General features: G+C 41.2%; 1 protein-coding gene and 1 long non-coding RNA gene across 3 annotated transcripts in view; one reads left to right on the top strand and one right to left on the bottom strand.

Moving 5' to 3' along the window:
* LOC120734901 overlaps window positions 1-3,349 on the top strand; it is a 28,729-nt gene extending 25,380 nt beyond the window's left edge. Inside the window, exon 3 of the long non-coding RNA XR_005696132.1 lies at window positions 3,117-3,349. This is a non-coding gene — a long non-coding RNA (uncharacterized LOC120734901). The remainder of the gene's footprint in view (window positions 1-3,116) is intronic.
* The window catches only part of LOC120734883 (E3 ubiquitin-protein ligase rnf213-alpha-like), a 94,628-nt gene that overhangs the window by 43,339 nt on the left and 29,727 nt on the right, over window positions 1-21,562 (bottom strand). For both annotated transcript variants that reach the window (XM_040033982.1, XM_040033991.1), the window contains exons 21-28: window positions 11,833-12,443; window positions 11,291-11,450; window positions 10,998-11,215; window positions 10,253-10,390; window positions 9,844-9,996; window positions 8,471-9,707; window positions 647-831; window positions 352-507 (exon numbers count right to left, since the gene is read on the bottom strand). In XM_040033982.1, the coding sequence (XP_039889916.1) occupies window positions 352-507; window positions 647-831; window positions 8,471-9,707; window positions 9,844-9,996; window positions 10,253-10,390; window positions 10,998-11,215; window positions 11,291-11,450; window positions 11,833-12,443 (2,858 nt within the window). The remainder of the gene's footprint in view (window positions 1-351; window positions 508-646; window positions 832-8,470; window positions 9,708-9,843; window positions 9,997-10,252; window positions 10,391-10,997; window positions 11,216-11,290; window positions 11,451-11,832; window positions 12,444-21,562) is intronic.

Raw genomic sequence — 21,562 nt, 5'->3', positions numbered from 1 at the left:
CAAAGTCTTCCTGTCCTTTCTGTATTCTGACCGATACGCCATCTTGTTGGCTGCTAAACCTAAAAGAACTAGTCCTAACCTACTACTCCTGCACTTAAGTCAAGATATAGGTATAACTGTTCCTTCAAAAAAAAACAAAAAACCTAAATGCTAAGACTATAGCATAATTTTTTTCTACCTATTTACCTATCTATTTATTTCTATCTATTAAGAATCTTATTTCATTGAACAAAGAAGGATTTTGATGAAATATCACAAAACCAAATAAATTATAACTGTAACACAACTATAATATAGCGTTGGATGATTTCATAAGAAGAATACTTCACTAAAAGTAATACCTCCACTTACCAATCTGGTATCACATCTGTTCTGATCATTTGTGGACTCCAGTAACTCAATAACATATAAGTGGTTCTGGCTGCATTGCCACATCTGTCCATTTGAATCCATCAGGTACCGCAAAAAGAAAAGCTTGAATATGAATTCATTCAGGCCCTTTTGCACCTGGAAATGAGGTGTTAGAAAATAAGTCTGTGTTACTAAATAAAGCAAATTATGACCAGCTAAGGGATTTGATCAGAACCACAATATACATTTAAATAAATAAACTTATATTTCACTACAGTTACATTAAATTGCTTACCGAGGACGTGACATCAAAGTGAAACACCTTAATATCTTTTTGTTTTGGTGTGTCATATAAAAACTGGAGAATCTTGTGGTCGTCAACTTCATGTTCAGTTAGCCTGATGCACTTCTTAAAGGCTTTTCCTTCGTCAACACTTCTCTCAAGTTTTTCGTACAACCTTTGGACATACAGCGACTTGCCTAAAATAGAAGAAAAAAACAATAACTGGTTGACAGAAGTCATAGCATTAATAATAACTGAATATGAATGACAAATTATTTTATTTCTAGGAAGCAATAACTGTGTTATCACAAGACAAAAAACCAGATCTAATTCTGCATCCTGTTTTCTATATAGACACTGTAATGTAAAACTTATTTTATTTCCCAAAGTGGACAATTGGTGCTTTTGCTATATTGTTCAACTTGATTGTCATAGTTTATTCGATCTTTATTATTCATTTATTTATTTATTGTACTTTTAACTCTCTCCCCATTTTCCTCTCTCTTTTTCCCATCCCCCAGTCCTGTCCATTTTGATAGTAACAGCTTAACAGAAGGAGAGTGAAAGAAACACAGAGGAGAAGGGAGAGAAAAAAGACACTGAAAATCTGTTTGATCACCTGCCAAAACAAAAAAAAACAAGCAAAAAGAAAACAACATAGTAGGCAAACCACAGCAACAACCAACATACAGTAAATAATAAATATTGAATGTTACTGTGCAGCATACCTGTTTGCAGTGTTGAGAAGAAGAACTTTTAAAATGTATTCCACTACAGATTACAGAATACGTGCCCCAACATTGGACTTTGTGACGTATTCCATTACGTTACTCAATGAGAGTAATGTATTCCGAATACTTTGGATTACTTAACATATTATCAAGCTTTTTACGACCACATGAATGTGCTACTGCTGTGTGATTTATTACTATTACTAAAGGATAGTTGCCATACCAATACCAACTAGATTTTTAATAGCTTACTTAATACTGGGCTACACTGCCCATGAGGTTACTCCACAACACTGCCTGTTTGTACACCTGTCTGAACACCCGTGTGTGTAAGTGTGCTTGTATTCATAAGGTTTCTCCATGTAACTGTCTAATAATAGGTGTGGGGAGCCATAGCCTTGCCCCTCAGGACATGAAGCAGACATGGTGGAGATCCAGGCCCCACACATGGGGACACGGCAACAAGACTGCAGGCTCCTCTGGCAGCTGGCTACGCCAGTGCAGACCAAGCCCCGGGCTCAGAGACCTGAGATCTGAGGGCTCTCCTCACTCCGGAAGGGGCCCGACCTAGCCAGGGGGACCAATCCCCAGCAAGCAGCCACTGGGAGTGAGCCAGACCAAACCAGAGCACCCAGTCCTGGACACAGAGAACCAATGGCAGGGAGTATGGTGTGGGGAGATAGGCCCCCATACCTGGGGGGACCTCCTGCTGGGCCCCTGTGCATTCACCCACCCACAACCCTGATGACACACCAACCAGGACCCAACCCCCCAAGGCCCAGCCAGAACCCCAGCCTGGAGGCGGAGCATCCCCAGAACTCCAAGTGTGCCCTGGACCCAACCCGGACCAGCCCGGCTACCAGGCCAGTAACCTACATCCACCGGCATAGACCCTCTCCCAGCCCTGCTGCAAGCAGCTGCCAGAAAAACACTACCCAAGTGCCACCAGAGTCCCATCCAGGTTATGACCACAGGCCTTGGGTGAGCCCCCAAGAAACTCGTCCCTAGGTAACCCCCAGACATCCCAAGCCCGTACCTACACCTGCTTCAACTACAATAACGAAGACAGGATGAAACCACGACCCCCCCACCCCCACCCCCACTAGGTGATGGAGCCCAGAGAGATTGATTTAATGTGGCGGTAGAGGCTGTATCAAGACTAATGTGATCTATCAGACGGTTTCTATATTGGTTAGAATTAAGATTTTTTTTTTAAATTCAATCCAATTCAATTTTATTTATGTTGTGATATTTTGATACCATGGTAGCATTTACAGGATATTGTTTTATAGTGATATTATACAGGAAAACTGTTACTCAATAAGGCCCATTTACTAGTTGTTTTTCTCTTTCTCTGTGACCCAAGAATTAATGTGTAAGAATCACAGGATGGTACCTCAAGGTTGAAAACACCACAGAGATCACTTCCTTACTCCCATCCTCCCTTCCTTATCTTTTAGAAAAGAGCTTGTTAAAAAGCCAGGTGGTTTGTTTCAGAATTTTACTAATGAAAGAACTCTGTATTCTATGTCTAGGAGTGTATTTTGCTGGGATGATCATAAATTGTAACTGAACTGATAAACTACACAAAGGATACTTCTTTGCTCAGAGGGCAGGAAGACGTTTCCTTATTTGGTCTGTACCGGTTTGAACTGAGAACCTGCTGACACACGAACCTTTTTTTCCTCTATATAAGCTGTTGTGTACTTAATAAACCTTTGAGTTGATTTTGGAAGAGCAACCTGAAGCAGTCTGTGTTTCCTTGTTCTCCCAAGCTACTCCCGGCGCTGTAACTAACCTGCTGAACGGCATACCTGAGCGTTACTTTGAATAATTAGGAGTCTTATAAGGAAAGGACAAAACTGTGCTTATCGCTCACGCCACGGAGGAAACCCGGGACGGAAATTTCCTTCAATTTATATAGCGCCAAATCACAACAACAGTTGCCTCAAGGCGCTTTATATTGTACAGTAGATTGTACAATAATATATTCCGAGAAAACCCAACAATCATATGACCCCCTATGAGCAAGCACCTTGGCGACAGTGGGAAGGAAAAACTCCCTTTTAACAGGAAGAAACTTCCAGCAGAACCAGGCTCAGGGAGGGGCGGGGCCATCTGCTGCGACTGGTTGGGGTGAGAGAAGGAAAACAGGATAAAGACATGCTGTGGAAGAGAGCCAGAGATTAATAGTGATTCAATGCAGAGAGGTCTATTAACACATAGTGAATGAAAAAGGTGACTGGACAGGAAAAACTCAATGCATCATGGGAATCCCCCGGCAGCCTACGTCTATTGCAGCATAAGTAAGGGAGGATTCAGGGTCACCTGGTCCAGCCGTAACTATACGCTTAAGCAAAAAGGAAAGTTTTAAGCCTAATATTAAAAGTAGAGATAGTGTCTGTCTCAGACAGAAGAGGGGCCTGAAAACTGAAGGCTCTCCCTCCCATTCTACTTTTAAATACTCTAGGAACAACAAGTAGGCCTGCAGTGCGAGAGCGAAGTGCTCTAATAGGGTGATATGGTACTACAAGGTCATTAAGATAAGATGGGGCCTGATTATTTAAGACCTTGTACGTGAGGAGAAGGATTTTGAATTCAATTCTGGATTTAACAGAGAGCCAATGAAGGGAAGCCAATACAGGAGAAATATGCTCTCTCTTTCTAGTCCCTGTCAGCACTCTTGCTGCAGAATTTTGGATTAACTGAAGGCTTTTCAGTGAGTTTGTAGGACTTTGTGATAATAATGAATTACAGTAGTCCAGCCTGGAAGGAATAAATGCATGAACTAATTTTTCAGCATCACTCTGAGACAGGATATTTCTAGTTTCAGAGATGTTGCGCAAATGGAAAAAAGCAGTCTTACATATTTGTTTGTTTATTTGTGCATTGAAGGACATGTCCTGGTCAAAAATGACTTAAAGGTTCCTCACAGTGTTACTGGAGGTCAAGGTAATGCCATCCAGAGTAAAAAGCTTCATGGACAGATAGAGTTGGGTGTCATCTGCATAGCAGTGAAAATGTATATGGTAAATGGCCTGTATCTGTCTAGCGCTTTTACTAGTCCCCCCTAGGGACCCCAAAGCGCTTTACACACCCAGTCATCCACCCATTTACACACACATTCACACAGTGGTGGAGGCAAGTTACAGTTGCAGCCACAGCCCTGGGGCAGACTGACAGAGGCAAGGCTGCCATATCGCACCATCAGACCTTCTGGCCAACACCAGTAGGCGGCAGGTGAAGTGTCTTGCCCAAGGACAGAACGACCGAGACTGTCCGAGCCGGGGCTCGAACTTGCAACCTTCCGATTACAAGGCGAACGCCCAACTCTTGAGCCACGATTGCACCACGTATACTATGTCTTCTAATGATACTGCCTCGGTGAAGTATGTATAACAGCGGTCCCCAACCTAGTACCGCTACCGAAAAAAAGAAGATTTATTCATAACACACGTGAAAAGACCCAGGAAAACAGAGTTAATGAAAAAAACGATAACAAAATAATGCTAAAACCCGATAAAAACCCTGAAAACCATACATTTCACACCCGAGTCTCAACTCTTGCGGCCCGGTACCAAATGACTCACGGACCGGCCTGGGGGTTGGGGACCGCTGATGTATAATGTAATCAGAATTGGTCCTAGCACTGAACCCTGTGGAACACCATAATTGACCTTAGTGTGTGAAGAGGACTCTCCATTTACATGCACAAATTGGAGTCTATTAGATAGATATAATACAAATACGATATGATTTCCAGTTCATGAGGACAGTCTTCTTGGCAATGCATAGGGCGATGAGAACCATGTGGACTGTATTCAGTATTCATCTCTGTAGTGACATCATCTATGTTGCCCAACAAAAAACTGAAGGAAGGCTGGAATGTTTCACATTCAGTGTGACTGTAATTGTCAGGTGTATTGTCTTGACAGTGTGAGCAGTACGCAGTAGTATTTTGTATTGTATTAATTGTAGACTGGGATTTCTAATCAACTGAAATTTTTTAAGCAAATTTGAGACCAGAAGTTTTGGTCTAAGCTGACTGATGGATCCACTTCCCATTTTTGCAATAGGAAGGGATTTTGACTCATCTATTTTTCAGAGTGTTTTGTACATTTTAGACAGTAATTTGGGGGTTTTGAGATTAAGGAATTGTACCACACTTAATTTGACTTGATAAGGTTTTCTTTTTTACTATAGATTTAATTTATTGGTATTCTAAAAGTCTTTTCTTCTTAATCCCATACTGTATAACCAATATGTCAAATGGAATAAATATATGTTTAAAGGAATTAAATAGAAGTATGTAATTGCTTTACAACTCCAATCTAGGAAGTTATGTTAGGGTTGTTCCAAACGGGAGTACATTTGCATGGTATTAATGAAGACTCAGTCATTTTTAGAAACTCCAATCAGAGAGGAGCTGATGTTGATGCTTTTAAAGCATACGTGTCGTTTGATGTTTGAGCTAATAAATGGTAGGTCCAAATCTTGATATTATTGCATAGTGCCTGTTCTACTTCTAGCTGGGGCTCATCTAAGATGGTGTGTTTTAACCATCCTGAGATGAATTGTAGCCTGTTGGCTAGGAAGTAATGTTGAAAGGCAGATCTAGTCCTCGTTTATCCGTGGTCTTTCGTAACATTTTTAAGCTAATACATGGGGGTTAATCTTTCCAAAGGAATTTAGAAATATACAATTCCAGAGATCTAAACCAGTCTAGTGATGTTTACTCGGGATCATTGTAAATAAATACAGTGGGGCAAAAAAGTATTTAGTCAGCCACTGATTGTGCAAGTTCCCCCACCTAAAATGATGACAGAGGTCAGTAATTTGCACCAGAGGTACACTTCAACTGTGAGAGACAGAATGTGAAAAAAAAATCCATGAATCCACATGTTAGGATTTGTAAAGAATTTATTCGTAAATCAGGGTGGAAAATAAGTATTTGGTCAATAACAAAAATACAACTCAATACTTTGTAACATAACCTTTGTTGGCAATAACAGAGGTCAAACGTTTACTATAGGTCTTTACCAGGTTTGCACACACAGTAGCTGGTATTTTGGCCCATTCCTCCATGCAGATCTTCTCGAGAGCAGTGATGTTTTGGGGCTGTCACCGAGCAACACGGACTTTCAACTCCCGCCACAGATTTTCTATGGGGTTGAGGTCTGGAGACTGGCTAGGCCACTCCAGGACTTTCAAATGCTTCTTACGGAGCCACTCCTTTGTTGCCCGGGCGGTGTGTTTTGGATCATTGTCATGTTGGAAGACCCAGCCTCGTTTCATCTTCAAAGTTCTCACTGATGGAAGGAGGTTTTGGCTCAAAATCTCACGATACATGGCCCCATTCATTCTGTCCTTAACACGGATCAGTCGTCCTGTCCCCTTGGCAGAAAAACAGCCCCATAGCATGATGTTTCCACCCCCATGCTTCACAGTAGGTATGGTGTTCTTGGGATGCAACTCAGTATTCTTCTTCCTCCAAACACGACGAGTTGAGTTTATACCAAAAAGTTCTACTTTGGTTTCATCTGACCACATGACATTCTCCCAATCCTCTGCTGTATCATCCATGTGCTCTCTGGCAAACTTCAGACGGGCCTGGACATGCACTGGCTTCAGCAGCGGAACACGTCTGGCACTGCGGGATTTGATTCCCTGCCGTTGTAGTGTGTTACTGATGGTGACCTTTGTTACTTTGGTCCCAGCTCTCTGCAGGTCATTCACCAGGTCCCCCCGTGTGGTTCTGGGATCTTTTTGCTCACCGTTCTCATGATCATTTTGACCCCACAGGATGAGATCTTGCGTGGAGCCCCAGATCAAGGGAGATTATCAGTGGTCTTGTATGTCTTCCATTTTCTGATGATTGCTCCCACAGTTGATTTTTTCACACCAAGCTGCTTGCCTATTGTAGATTCACTCTTCCCAGTCTGGTGCAGGTCTACAATACTTTTCCTGGTGTCCTTCGAAAGCTCTTTGGTCTTGGCCATGGCGGAGTTTGGAGTCTGACTGTTTGAGGCTGTGGACAGGTGTCTTTTATACAGATGATGAGTTCAAACAGGTGCCATTCATACAGGTAACGAGTGGGGGACAGAAAAGCTTCTTACAGAAGACGTTACAGGTCTGTGAGAGCCAGAGATTTTCCTTGTTTGAGGTGACCAAATACTTATTTTCCACCCTAATTTACGAATAAATTCTTTACAAATCCTACCATGTGGATTCATGGATTTTTTTTTCACATTCTGTCTCTCACAGTTGAAGTGTACCTCTGGTGCAAATTACTGACCTCTGTCATCATTTTAAGTGGGGGAACTTGCACAATCGGTGGCTGACTAAATACTTTTTTGCCCCACTGTAATTGAAAAGACAGTCGTTTTTATTGAAGCATAAACCACTTTATGTCATGGTTCCTGTGTCTCCCTGGATGGCTCGAACGGGCTACAGGTATTTGTTGTTGTTTTTCCCCTTTCGCTCTCTCTCTCTCTCGTCTGGGCGGAGCTCACTGTAGGCTCCACTCTTGGCCAACACACCTGCAGGTGATTGCTCACCTCATTATTCCTGCCTCTCCCAGCTACCATTTAAGAGGATGGCTCAGTGTTTCTCGTCGCTGGAGCATTAAACGACTATCGTTAGCGTTGACCGTCTGTAAAATTGTCTCCAGTGTTTCCTTCGCGGCTTTCCTAATGATAATTCTCTTATCTGTCTTCATACCTAGATTCCTTGGTTCTGTCCGTGTTTCCCATTCCTTGATTACCCGAGCATGAGTGTGAGTTACAAGCGGGGCAAGCAGTAAAGAAGAGTGTGTTGTGTGGTGTGGCAGAAGAGGAGTGTGTACTACCTTTAACATTCCCTGTCTAGCACTGGACCACCCCCACCCCCTTTTTACCTCCCCTCATTACTTGTACATAGTCACCCAGTGTGTTGTAAATACATCCTTTGCACCTTTCTCCCTGTCTGTGCTTAAGTCCGTTCAGTCCACCGTGACACTTTATTTACAATCACTGGTACAGCTAAAAGAAGATTTGCTGAAAATTTTGATGACATTATAGACAATTGCGTAAACTAATCATGAAAAATTCACATTCTTAATACTCACCTACTCCTGCCCGACTGGAAGCAACAATACCCAAAGAATGTCCACCTTTGAACACAGCATTCTTGTAATCTGAAGTAACTGTGTAATGCCTGGACAAATACTGTTGGATCTTTTCCAGTGGCTCCTGTGGCACGAAGTCTGTTTTGTACTGACTGAATGCAGTAGGAATGTAAGTATGCTCCCTGTCAGAGCTGCAAAAGATCACTAGTCTGTAATCATTTTTAGGGGAGCATAATTTCTGAAAACATTTCTCCATTGCACAGCTAACATCATAGGAAAGTTGGTCTGCCCAGAGTATCGAGTAAATCTTTCTGCCAATGTCACCTGGTGTGAGACATCTTCTCAGAAAAAGCTCTACTTGTTCATAAGATGTTGAAGGGGAACACAAGAGCACTTCATCATAAGTTGGCAGTGACCCGTAGTAGTCGTTCATGTACAAGCAGATACTTGATGTCAGGACCTCATCATGTGGGCAGATTATGAGATTAGGTTGTTTTGAGTTTAGGCCTTTTGGAAACTCCCTTCTGAGTGAACAGTCTCTCATCTCTGAGAGTTCTGGTTCCGCTTCCCACTCATTGTGATTTGAATTGTCTGTCATCAATTGTAAGAGACGTCCTAAACTCCTAATGTCTAGTAGGTCATGAAAAAATATTTCCTCATTCTTCATGTAGCCATTCCACAACTCCTCCAATTCTTTCAAAACAAGAGTCTGGTCTGCCTCATCTGCTGCGTCACTTTCATGTGCAAAATGAATAACACTGTGTGAAGATGAATCCCTGTGTTCATTATCCCTTTTGCGAAGTTCATGTTTGTTATGTCTCCAAATACTCTGGACATCTAATGTTGTGCAGTTTGGTTTGATAAAAGAAAGCATCATCAGTGCTCTGTCTTCTATTTCTGTATTTATATTTGTTGGAGTCAAAACGCTGCACAAGTAGAATATTTGTTGTGCTGTGAAATAGTTCAAGTAGTATTGATTTGTTCTCTGTTCGTCCATGAATTTTTGCCAGGCTCCAAGAAACATTTCCATCTTCTTGGACAGAGCTACAAGCTGTTCAGGTAAACTTCCAGTTACTTTGAAGCAATACTGGGTTTTGCAAAACTTGATTTCCATAATGATACATGGGTCACTCTGAGTTTTGCAATAAATCTTAGCTTCCCAACACCTAAAAATTGGGTTCCCTGCAGTGTAAATGTCTACAAATGCTTTGGCAAATCTTTGGATGTTGTCAAACACCTGAAAATAAAAGGAAATGGGATTATATAGTTATTATAATTATATAGCTATTATAATCTATCTATCTATCTATCTATCAGATGATATAACATTCTGTAACTGTTTGTGTCAGTAACAATTTACAACAAAGTCAAACCTCAGTGAAGCGTTCAACTTCACTCTGGTTCTGTTGTTTTTTTCCAGACATCAGCATAAGCTTATTTTGCAGCTCTTTGAGGTCCTCATAGGTATATGTCATGTTTTTATGACTATCGTCAATTTGCAGTGTCAGGGAATTCTCGACATTAACCTATAAAGGGAAATATCAAAATTATAATACTATTTAATACTGTTAAAAATTCAACTCAGCTCAAAGGAAAATTAATCTCAGCCCACATGAAGATTAATTTCTCAGATTTTTTTTAAATTCAGAAAATTACAAGAAATAACTATATGAAAAGTAACAAAAAAAGTTAAGAAAACAAAATATAGCAACACATATGTGATATTACAGTTGCAAAATTCTTTCAAAATTAATGATTATTGTCATGTAATCATGTATGTACCTGTTGCTGGTCTTGTGCCTTAATGATATATATCCCTCTGTTATTGACAGATGTAGCCATAGACAGAGATGAGAATTCAACAGATCCATGACTTTCTCTAACAGACTTTAACCATTCCAGGTGTCTGGAAGTATCCCACTGAAATGAGACATCAGTCAAAAGAAATGAACAGAGCAAGTTCTGGCTTTGCAATTTCAGCACTTTAACCATCAGAGCCTATAATTAATGTGAATGCCGTTTTAGTTTCGGAAATTAAAGAAATGTCAACCGTTCTCATATCTTGGGCAGAAATAGCCAAGATGGAGAGCACTTTTTAAACTGCTATTTCTTGGTGAATTTTACTGGTATAGGCACAAAAAACACATATCCTGATTCAATAACATCTATTTTGTCTCTTTTGCTCTTTTGTCAGGCCTTTTACTCAAACAATGCACCATGAATTTTTTTTTTAATGCAAACTGGAGACTATTGAGAAGGATACTTGGTTGATTTGAAATAAAATTAACCTATGCGAATTACAGCAAGCAAGTTATTTGATCGTATTTGTCTATTTGCATCACAGGCAAAGTATTTTGTACATGGGGCTTGTTTCTTTATCAGTTACTATAATAGCAGTACTTCTACCTGTTTCTATGCTGATCTACCATTTTTTTTCCATGGTTGCATTTTTGCTCAGGTATTTTAACTCTGGTTTGACTGGAGTGTTAATGTTAGTTATAGCATTGCATGAAAGATGGAATCTTACCAGCTTTTTTGGTATATTTTGGTCGTTATCAAGTGCCTTCCACAATTTTTTTAACGATTCATTGAACTTCGCAAAATCAGAATCCTGCTTCAGATCATACAGCATGGATGAGTAACCAAGAACAGCATCATGAAAGCAGGCCACTCGATCGACATCCATATCATTTTCTCCAGCAGAGATTGATGCCAGGTCAACAAACACTTTCAGCTCATTGATGTCTGCAATTAATAGCATCCTTCAGATGTTGTAAAATGCATTTAATTTTTAATAATCAAAAAATGAAATCTCTGTACCTTTAAGTTCTTGTTTAGTCCACTGGATAAAGTCTTTACACTGAACGAGCTTTTGCAGACATTTCTTACGATCGTCTGAAATGTCTTTCAGAATATTTTTTGCATGTAGAAAAGCATCATCAATGTAGCTTAGATTGTTTTTCTTGAAGTTGGATTCATTCTGAAAAATGCACATTTACACTAAATCGCATGATAATAGATTTTTAAGAAAAGTATACATATGCAAAAATGATTATTGTTTATGTCACACATATTTAATTGCACTAAAGTTTGTTTAGATTTCACCATTTTGCCAGAGAACAAAACCAAACTAATTTTTACCAATGGCTATAGTTAAATGTTATTAATAGTGAATGATAATTTATCCTAATTACTTAATTATATAATATGTATAAAGAATATATCTTCTACAACTAAACACAGCTACATTTTTCTACATCCATCAAAAAGTCAAACGTGAGTCTGATGTTAATATCCTGCCAACGGCTAGAGTTTCTTCAAATGAACTTATTTGTAATGATCTTCAGTGGGTGTAAACATACCATTTGAACCAGTTTCTTCAGTACTCTGAAGTCCCCTTGTGGACATATTATATTTTTGATATTCATGACAATTTCGGAAGTTTCCAGTGCTAGATGAATATCCTGGTACTGCTGAATCTGGTTAACCCTTTCACTGATCCACGATTTGTCATCAGATGGGTCTACTCTGCACATGATGTTTAAGTCTTTCTCCAAGTCTTCATACTTGCCTTTATAGGCTTTAAAGATGCTGTCAGTTTCCTCCAGTAGAAGCTCCCCACTCTTAAGACTAACATGAAGCCTTTTGTAGTTGGTGTAGCAGGTCTGGAATATTTTGTTATAAACCTGCTCAAAAGTGTAGATTTCTTGATTTCTGTCACTGTTGCCTTCTTGAGATTGGTCTCTTGTCAGTACCTCCACTTGGTTTGTCCAGCACATTTGGAAGATTCCACAGTCTTTAATGGCATGGATATTAGAAGCCATCTGGTGGGTTTCATCACACAGGTTGAAGTAAGTGACATTCGCTGTTGCACTAGAGTTCAGGCCATCCAGAGTGTGAACCTTCATAAATTCACTCAGATTCATTGTCTCAAAGTTCTGCTTAAGTTTCGTATCCAAACCATTCAAGTCAACTGTGGATTCAATGTGGAAAAGCTGTTATTACAAAAATGTTTGTACATATTAAACAACAACAATTTTTCTTAGCCTTAACTGCAGTATTTTCAGCCTCAGTGTCTTTCAAGTCAAAATTGCTGGAAATTAATGGCTGGAAGTTAACAATTGTCATCTCTATGCTGAATTGACATGGGGGAACTGGTTTTACAAAGGGCATGCACGCAAATGCTAAATAACGCAATGTATGCTACTTCAATTGCATACAATTGTAGTCCATACAGACAATGTTCATTTGTAAATGATTAACTAACAATCTTGAGCTTAAAGTGCTTTGGCAATATTGTAGAAAATGTTAAACTTAATCATCATCTCGGCCTCCTCTGACGACCTGTTTGCTGTTGTCTGCTGCTGAAAGGCAGTGGGGAGAGGGGAGACTTGGGCAGTGCATTTATTGCAGCATATAATGTCTTTTCTGGATACACTGTGTTTTTTCAGTGTTCAAAGACTGATGGCACCATGTCAGAGCACTGGCTATGAATTTCAGACGGATCAGGCCTTAACTTAACAAAAAAAATTATCAATAGTTCTTTTCATCTTTTCTTATTACCCACAGCTACATCCACTTCTGTCGGGCTTAGGCTGCTCACTAGGGCTGGGTATCATCACTGATTTCTATAATCCATTTGATTCTAGTTCTCAAAGTCCTGATTCGATTCAATTTTGCCTCAGACAGTCAGAAATATTATAATTCTGATCATTTATCAGTACTGATACATGTGAGACTTCATCAGAATTGTGAACATCACAGCAGATGCCTTTGTGTGAAAGTAACTGAGAATAAAACACAGAAAAACATGAAGGAGATTTTTACTGCCCTGGCTTTTTTTTTTTAGCAGATAACCTTAAAAATATTCTGCAATATTGCATAATTTTAAAAAGTTTACATTTCTTCAGTATTGAACAGCAGAAATTAGGCTTTCTTGTCCAAGGTCATTTAAGTTAAAAAAAAAAAAGAAAGAAAGAAGAAGATAGCAGCCGACAGCGCTGTAAACAATGGTAGACTGGTGGGTAATAAGCGAATGAATAATGCAGAAAACAGAGATTTGAGACAGGAAACTGTTCTTGAAGTACAGAGAGAGAGAGAGAGAGAGAGAGATGTGCATGAAGTGTGATTTTTATCGTGCTGGAAACAAAACAGCAAAAGTAAGCGGGAATTCATGACGACATTTATCAAATGTGAAGCGTAGTTTGCTGCTTCTTTTGCTGCTGGCTCTGTGAATTTTGGTTGGAGAGAGACAAAACCTGCAGCTCAGAATCAGCGCAAAAAGAGGTAAACACAGGGCGGACCCGACGCATCAGAATCGGTGAGCTCCGACAGCGTGTTCGTGTACGTCAGGTGCGCGCTCTGTGTTTACGTCTTTGTGTGGAATCCGTGTACCTGCTCTCATTTGCTGTTTTGTGATTGTTGAAATAGTTTTGTGAGCTTTAATCTGAGAATCTGGTGTTTCTGGCAAAACACAGTTACATTTAAAAGTCGATTCAGGATTTAATGAATCAATATCGCTTTATTCAAGCTACTCACCTCTCTCTATCCACCTGCACTTTCAACTGGACCACGGCCAATCAGAGAGGTCCCGCCCCTGACTATCTCTGACTGGTTTAGTCCACAATAGGGGCAAAATGTGTGTCTGTTGTTGACCACACGGAGAGTTGCAGAAATCTTTTATTTTTTTTGCTACCCGAACAGTGCGACCAAAGATTTTTTTTAGTCGCACCATTGAAAAATTTGGTCGCATTAGCGACCAAATTGGTCGCACTCTAGAACCCTGGTCTAAGGGGATCACTTTTGTGCTGCCCATTGGTGCCACAATGAGTTTTATGTTAAAACCCATGATCCACTTTCACTCTCTGCTTCTTTAACAGTAAGTGGTTCTTCATTATTTGACTAGCTAAACTGACACAGGGAAATCCACCTGTCAGCTGTAATGTTCAGGCTCATGAGGCACTATATGAATGAGGACTGTGTGGAGGAGCCCCTTTTTGAGTCAGGTCGACCAGTGGTTCACCAGACCGAGAAACTGGAGTCAGAAAATTATTTTTCCTTATGTGGCTGAGTGTACTGAGTGGTGCAATCAGCTGATGTGATCAGTACTATATTATGCAATAAAATAATGTCTCTCTTCCCAATCAGATCCAGACAATTTACAACATAATTCAGTTCAGTTCAATTCAGTAATAATTGAATAATGTAAATACTTGCTAACATCTGGCCGAGCAGGCTAATAGTTTAAAAAGTGCAAGAATTCAATTCAATTCAATTTTATTTTATTTATACAGCGCTAAATCATAACAACAGTCGCCTCAAGGTGTTTTATATTGTAAGATAGACCCTACAACAGGGGTCTCAAACTCGTGGCTTGGGGGCCATTTGCGTCCCACGTCACCCCTACTTGCGGCTCATATATTGACATGAAGTTGGGCAATTGTGGCCCAAGAGTTGGCAGTTCGTCTTGTAATTGGAAGGTTGCCGGTTTGAGCCACGACTCCGACAGTCTCAGTTGCTGTGTCCTTGAGCAAGACACTTCATCCGTTGCCTACTGTTGGTGGTCAGAGGGCCTGGTGGCGCCAGTGTCTGGCAGCCTTGCTTCTGTCAGTGCAGGGCAGCTTTGGCTACAATGTAGCTTGCCATCACCAGTGTGTGAATGGGTGATTGACTCAATTTAGTGTAAATCGCTTTGGGGTCCATAGGGACTAAGTAAAAGCGCTATACAAATACAGGCCATTTACCATTTTGTTGTTGAGTGCTGTTGGGATTAAATAATTTGCAGTGCCTCAATAATGCTATGCTTTTTTATTAATTGGTGTTATAAAGTCATATAGTATAGTATTAAGTGGACACAGCCCTGAAAAATAAAGCCATTAGACTATGTGTCACTGGGGAGTAGAAAGCTGTAGACTCTCGCTCACGCTTGCCTGGGAAAAAGTAGATGAGAGGGGACCATCTCTAGTGGAAAGTTACTGAGACACTATTGTTTAGACTAGATAAGGGTGCCCAGTATTAAAACTGTGAGGGGGACACCCCCATTTTGAGATCCGTGACAACGTGTCATGCAGGACGCATATCCCTTCTAGAAGTATTGTGAAAGAGAAATAAAGTGTTAAATGGTACTGAGCAGTGTTTTGTCTTCCATCGGAAGACTACTGACAAACAAACTCACCGGGTTGCAGGACAACAGCTTAACTTTAAAAAACTGAGAGACTGGAATGACTAGCCAGTGATGAAACAATAGATTTAGTGGTTAAGATAGTCAAATTGTGAGATGTTTTCTGCTGATTGAGCAAGTGATTACTGTATGAAGAAAATTTTTGGTAATATTTTAAATATGCATTTCTGTTGTCCTGTCATCTTGGTGAGCTATGAGTTGATTATATTATTTTTTAAAAAACAAGGGGGAGAGAAGGCTGACACAGGGCCCGGCCCGGCATTTCTCCACTCTCCGTGGAACACAGGAAACAGCACATCATTTTCCTGTTCGTCCACTCGTGTCTGTTTTTGTTTCTTTTTTTCTTTTTTCTTTTTATGCCCATTTACAGGCTGCTTTACAGGCCCTGGAAGCCGAGGCTGACCTAGACTTCTGCTCTCCCCTCTACCATCTTCAACGTGACCCTGACAAAATGCTGCAGCAGCTGGACCCACAACAACAAAATGTCAACGGTGCTGCAAGAAAGGGATCTCACACAGATGGAGACGGAGGGTGCTAAACCAAAGGCCTGTTTCACTAAATGGGGGGAAATTCCCAGACAGCTTCAGCTGACAGAGCTGCGATGACACGCCCATCAAGTCTGGATGAAAAGATAGGCCGAGCAACAGAACGCTGACCTTGATAACTCTTTATTAACATTGTGCAGGGCACTGACAGACCAACACGGATGATCGGGCAGCAGAGAAAGGAGTATGCCAGAGACAGAAGAAGCAACTGAGCTCAAAAGACACCTCAGAACGCAGAAAACACAGAAGAAGATGCAGGTTTCACCTGCGGCGAGCATGGACACTGGAGAAAGGTGCTAGGATGTGGTACTGCAAAAGAACAAGACCAAAGTAAACTAAGAATACCCATTGTGTTTAACTTTGAAAAATTTAAATTAATATGTACCATTAAATGGCCTGTATTTTTATAGCGCTTTTCTAGTCCCTATGGACCTCAAAGCGCTTTACACAACCTGTCATCCATCCATTCACACACACAGTCACACACTGGTGATGGCAAGCTACATTATAGCCACAGCTGCCCTGGGGCGCACTGACAGAGGCGAGGCTGCTGGACACTGGCGCCACCGGGCCCTCTGACAACCACCAGTAGGCAACGGGTGAAGTGTCTTGCTCAAGGACACAACGACCGAGACTGTCCAAGCCGGGGCTCGAACTGGCAACCTTCCGATTACAAGGCAAACTCCCAACTCTTGAGCCACGATCTCCCCACACTCAGAGGATCAACATAAAATAAAATATATGCAAATTTTGTATGTAACACATGACTGATAACTGTTCTGTCCTGAGCTTTTGTTTCCTATAGCACCCACTTGACCACGCCACCAATTTTCCATGCCAAAGGAGGTTAATTGCAAATGTTCGAGGGAGGAATATCACCAAAAGTGGGAAAGGTAAGTCCTGATGGGGGTGATAACACCATAAATTTCACTTATTTCTAAAATGGTGCCATCACCAGTGTGGCAATGGGTGGATGACTGAATGTAGTTTAAAGCACTTTGGGGTCCATAGGGACTAAGTAAAAGCGCTATACAAATACGGGCCATTCACCATTTTGTTGTTGAGTGCTGTTGGGATTAAATCATTTACAGTGCCTCAATAATGCTATGCTTTTTTTTTTATTAGTAAGTGTTATAAAGTCATATAATATAGTATTTAGTGGACACAGCCCTGAAAAATAAAGCCATTAGACTATGTGTCACTGGGGAGTAGAAAGCTGTAGACTTGCTCACACTTGCCTGGGAAAAAATAGATAAGAGGGGACCATCTCTAGTGGAAAGTTACTGAGATACACACCACCATTTTGAGATCCAGGGCAACGTGTCATGCAGGACGCATATCCTTTCTAGAAGTATTTTGAAAGAGAAATAAAGTGTTAAATGGTACTGAGCAGTGTTTTGTCTTCCATCGGATACTTCTGAGGAATCAAAAGAACTCGGTGAAGTGTTGATATTTAACAGTGCAATGTTAAATACCTTCTTTAAAAAGCAAAAAAAATGTTTAATATGAAGGCATTATGAGCAGAAAGTACAAACCTGTTGAGGGAATCGCTGTGTTAGTTCAGTGAGAGAGTTGTGTACACTTATGTTTGTACTACTTGAACAATAGAGTGGCCCTATAATGGCATGACAGTGCCAGCAGTGGCCCATGGCTCATGTTAGTTTGAGACCCCTGTTGGAATATTTGTTGGTATCATATGATTGTTGTGGGGGTTGTGGTTTGTGTTGTGAGCAATGAGCAAACGTGCTATGAGCAAGCACTTTGGTAACAGTGGGAAGGAAAAACTCCCTTTTAACAGGAAGAATGCCCTGGCAGAGCCAGGCTCTGGGAGGGGCGGCCATCTGCCGCAACCGGTCGGGGTGAGAGAAGGAAGACAGGATTAAAGAGACCCAGAAATTAATAACAAGTATGAGTCAATGTAGAAAGGTCTATTAACACATAGTGAGTGAGAAAGGTGACTGAAGAAGAAATACTCAGTGCATCATGAAAAGCCTCCAGCAGCCTGTTGCAGCATAACTAAGGGAGGATTCAGAGTCGCCTGTTTAGTCGTATAGGGTCCAGGGCTAAGAAAGCATCCTTCTTACCATGCCCTCTCTAAATTTATATTCTGAAAGATGTGATTCTAATTCTAACTTTTGGCAATTTATACAGAATTTTTATGTATCTACTAAAGTTGTCTTCAGAACCAAATCTTTTCAGAGATACAAATAGGTACAGTGCTGTAAAAAAAATGTCACCCTATTTTCAAACTTGCATATTTAAGATGCTCAAAGAAATTTTAATATTAGACAAAAAAAACTAACCAGAGCGAATACAAAATTCAGTTTTAGATGTAAAAGACTTCTTGGTGACAATGAATGAGGACGAGGATATTCAATTTCTTACCATTCGTGCATATACCAAAAATCTCAGATGAGTTTGAATACTAGTTTCACTATGGATCTTCAAAATTATGCCATACAAATCTGCTAGGAAGCTGAGGGGTAGCACTAGTGGCCAAAAGTATTTTTAAATGATGCTTTCATTTATCAGAGGAAAAAAGTTATACAAACCTACCAGGCCTTATGTGAAGAGTAATTGTTCCTTAAACCTAATAACTAGATGTGCCTCCCATGACAACAAGAATTCATAGAAATCTATAAAGATCATAAATGTGTGACAGTAAAATGCAACACCAAGTAATGCTGCAGAAAATAATCTTCTGACTTCAAAAGTATATCAATTATTACCTGAATTCATGATCACAGTAAGCACAAAGAGTGGGCACAAGCGGTGTTAAAGGTTCTACAACAGTGGTCCCCAACCCAGTACTGTTTTTGTAATACCAGTACTGGTTTTATTTTGTTGTATTTATCCACAACACCTTAAAGGTTGGTTCGTGAAAATATTGTTTGACATAAACTGGTCCGTGGCGCAAAAAAAAAGGTGGGGGATGGTTCTACAATGTCCTAATTAACTTGGTAAGTCATGTAGTCATGACTTACCAAGTCATGACTACATGATTGACTGTGACCGAGAATTTCTTTTTGCCATCATATAAAGGATTTCTTTGTCAGCGCACAGCTGTGGACTGACCAATGCTCCAAGATCATCAATTCAAAACAAGTTATTTGGATGTGTCACCACTTTGCCAAGGTCTCAAAAAAGGCCCAAGGCCTGTCCCAGCTGTCTTAGTGCAAGAAGCAGGGTACACCCTGGACAGGTCGCCAGTCTAACACATAAACACAGAAAACCACTCACACCTTTTTTAACCTTGTTATTACACCAATATTAGAGCTTAAATAGAAGTAGATTTCTTCAGTCCAATCCAAACCCACATAGTGTTGGGATTTATTTTTATCTGTAAGGCTAATATCTCATAGTTATCCATCCATCCATCCATCCATCTTCTTCCGCTTATCTGGGGCCGGGTTACGGGTACAGCAACCTAAGCAGAGAAGCCCAGATCTCCCTCTCCCACCCACCTCCTCCAGTTTGTCCGGTGGAATGCCCTGGGGCCTCCTCCCTGTGGGACATGCCCGGAACACCTCCCCTAGGAGGTGCCCTGAAGACATCCTTGTCAGATGCCCGAACCACCTCAACTGGCTTCTTTCAATGTGGAGGAACAGCGGCTCTACTCTGAGCCCCTCCCAGATGACTAAACTTCTCACCCTATCTCTAAGGGAGAGGCCAACCACCCTTTGGAAGAAGCCCATTTTCGCCGCTTGTATCCGAGATCTTGTTCTTTCGGTCATTACCCACAGTTTGTGACCATAGGTGAAGGTAATGATGAAGATTGACCGGTAAATTGAGAGCTTTGCTTTTACACTCAGCTCTCTCCTCACCACAACAGACCAGTGCGGCGTCTGCACCACTGCAGCTGCAGCACCATGTGTCTGTCAATCTCCCACTCCCTTCTCCTATCACTTGTGAATAAGACTCCGAGATACTTAAACTCCCCCACTTCGGATCTCGTCCCTGACCCAGAGTGGGCACTCCACCCTTTTCAAGCTGTGGACCATGAGCTCAGATTTGGAGGTGCTGATTCTTATTTCCACCGCTTCACACTCAGCTGAGAACCGTTCCAATGCGAGCTGGAGGCCATCACCCGGCGAAGCCAACAAAACCACATCATCCACAAAAAGCAGAGATGAGATTCTGAGACCACCAAAGTGAAAGCCTTCCGCCACTTGGCTACGCCTACAAATTCTGTGCATAAAAATTATGAACAAAGGGCGGTGACAAAGGGCATCCCTGGTGGATCCCATTACCTACCAGGGGCGGTGGGTGATGGGATACTGTCGGCACTACACACTAACTACACAAGATTTGCGCTAAACAATAATAGATTGCATTTATATAGCGCTTTTCAAGACCCTCAAAGCGCTTTACAATTCCACTAATCATTCACTCTCATTCTATCAGTGTCACATTCACACACTGATGGAGGCAAGTTACAGTTGTAGCCACAGCTGCCCTGGGGCAGACTGACAGAAGCGAGGCTGCCATATCGTGCCATCGGCCCCTCTGGCCAACACCAGTAGGCGGTAGATGAAGTGTCTTGCCCAAGGACACAACGATGGAGACTGTCCGAGCCGGGGCTCGAACCGGCAACCTTCAGATCACAAGGCGAACTGCCAACTCTTGAGCCACGATCGCGATCACCCCCTAAACATCGCAAATCTCTCACATCTCAAAACACCTCTGTCACTCCTAAAACGTCCCCCTTTCCTAAACAACTAAATGCCATGTTGCCATATCTTTTTTTGATTGGTCGACATGGTACATTTTTCGACCAATAGGAAAGGTTGGGTTTTTTTGGTTTTGTTTTTGCTCACAGGCGGAGAGTGCTTTCAAGCGCTTTCCTTATAAAACACAGTTTTTACCGTTTCTTCCCGCAGTAAATATAAACAATGATAGTATTCAGGAAGAAAACCAAACATTGCATATATTTTTATCATAACTCTGGTTTTACGTGGCCTATCAACACAAAATCAAAACTGGTATAAAGTCCACACAATTGTTCCGTCTGTCCTGCTCACATCTCCAATGGTTGTACACGTTGTCATTAACATAGCTTTACTCCACATCAGCCACGCCGCTTTGCTAGCTAAAACACCGGTGTCAGCACATAAGGACGCTGTCATAGCCTGTCAACGACGTTGATTAACTGCGTATATATGAATCGCATTATTGGCTGGACTATGGGATAAGGTGGCATCGTTCTAATCCCATATGGGAGCCGCCAGTCACTCACTGACTAACACTGTAAAACAGAATTGTTAAAGTATTAATTTTAATTTCAATTCAAGTAGTTTTTGTTTTTTTGTGCGCAATGCAGATTTTCTGTGCGCAGAGACCGTGCCAGCAGTGCGCAATTGCGCACGC

Source organism: Simochromis diagramma, unplaced genomic scaffold, assembly GCF_900408965.1.
Source record: "Simochromis diagramma unplaced genomic scaffold, fSimDia1.1 OVJJ01000334.1, whole genome shotgun sequence".
NCBI classification, from domain to species: Eukaryota; Metazoa; Chordata; class Actinopteri; order Cichliformes; family Cichlidae; genus Simochromis; species Simochromis diagramma.
Note: the sequence above shows the minus strand (reverse complement) of the source record. Positions and strands in the feature narration are given on the sequence as shown.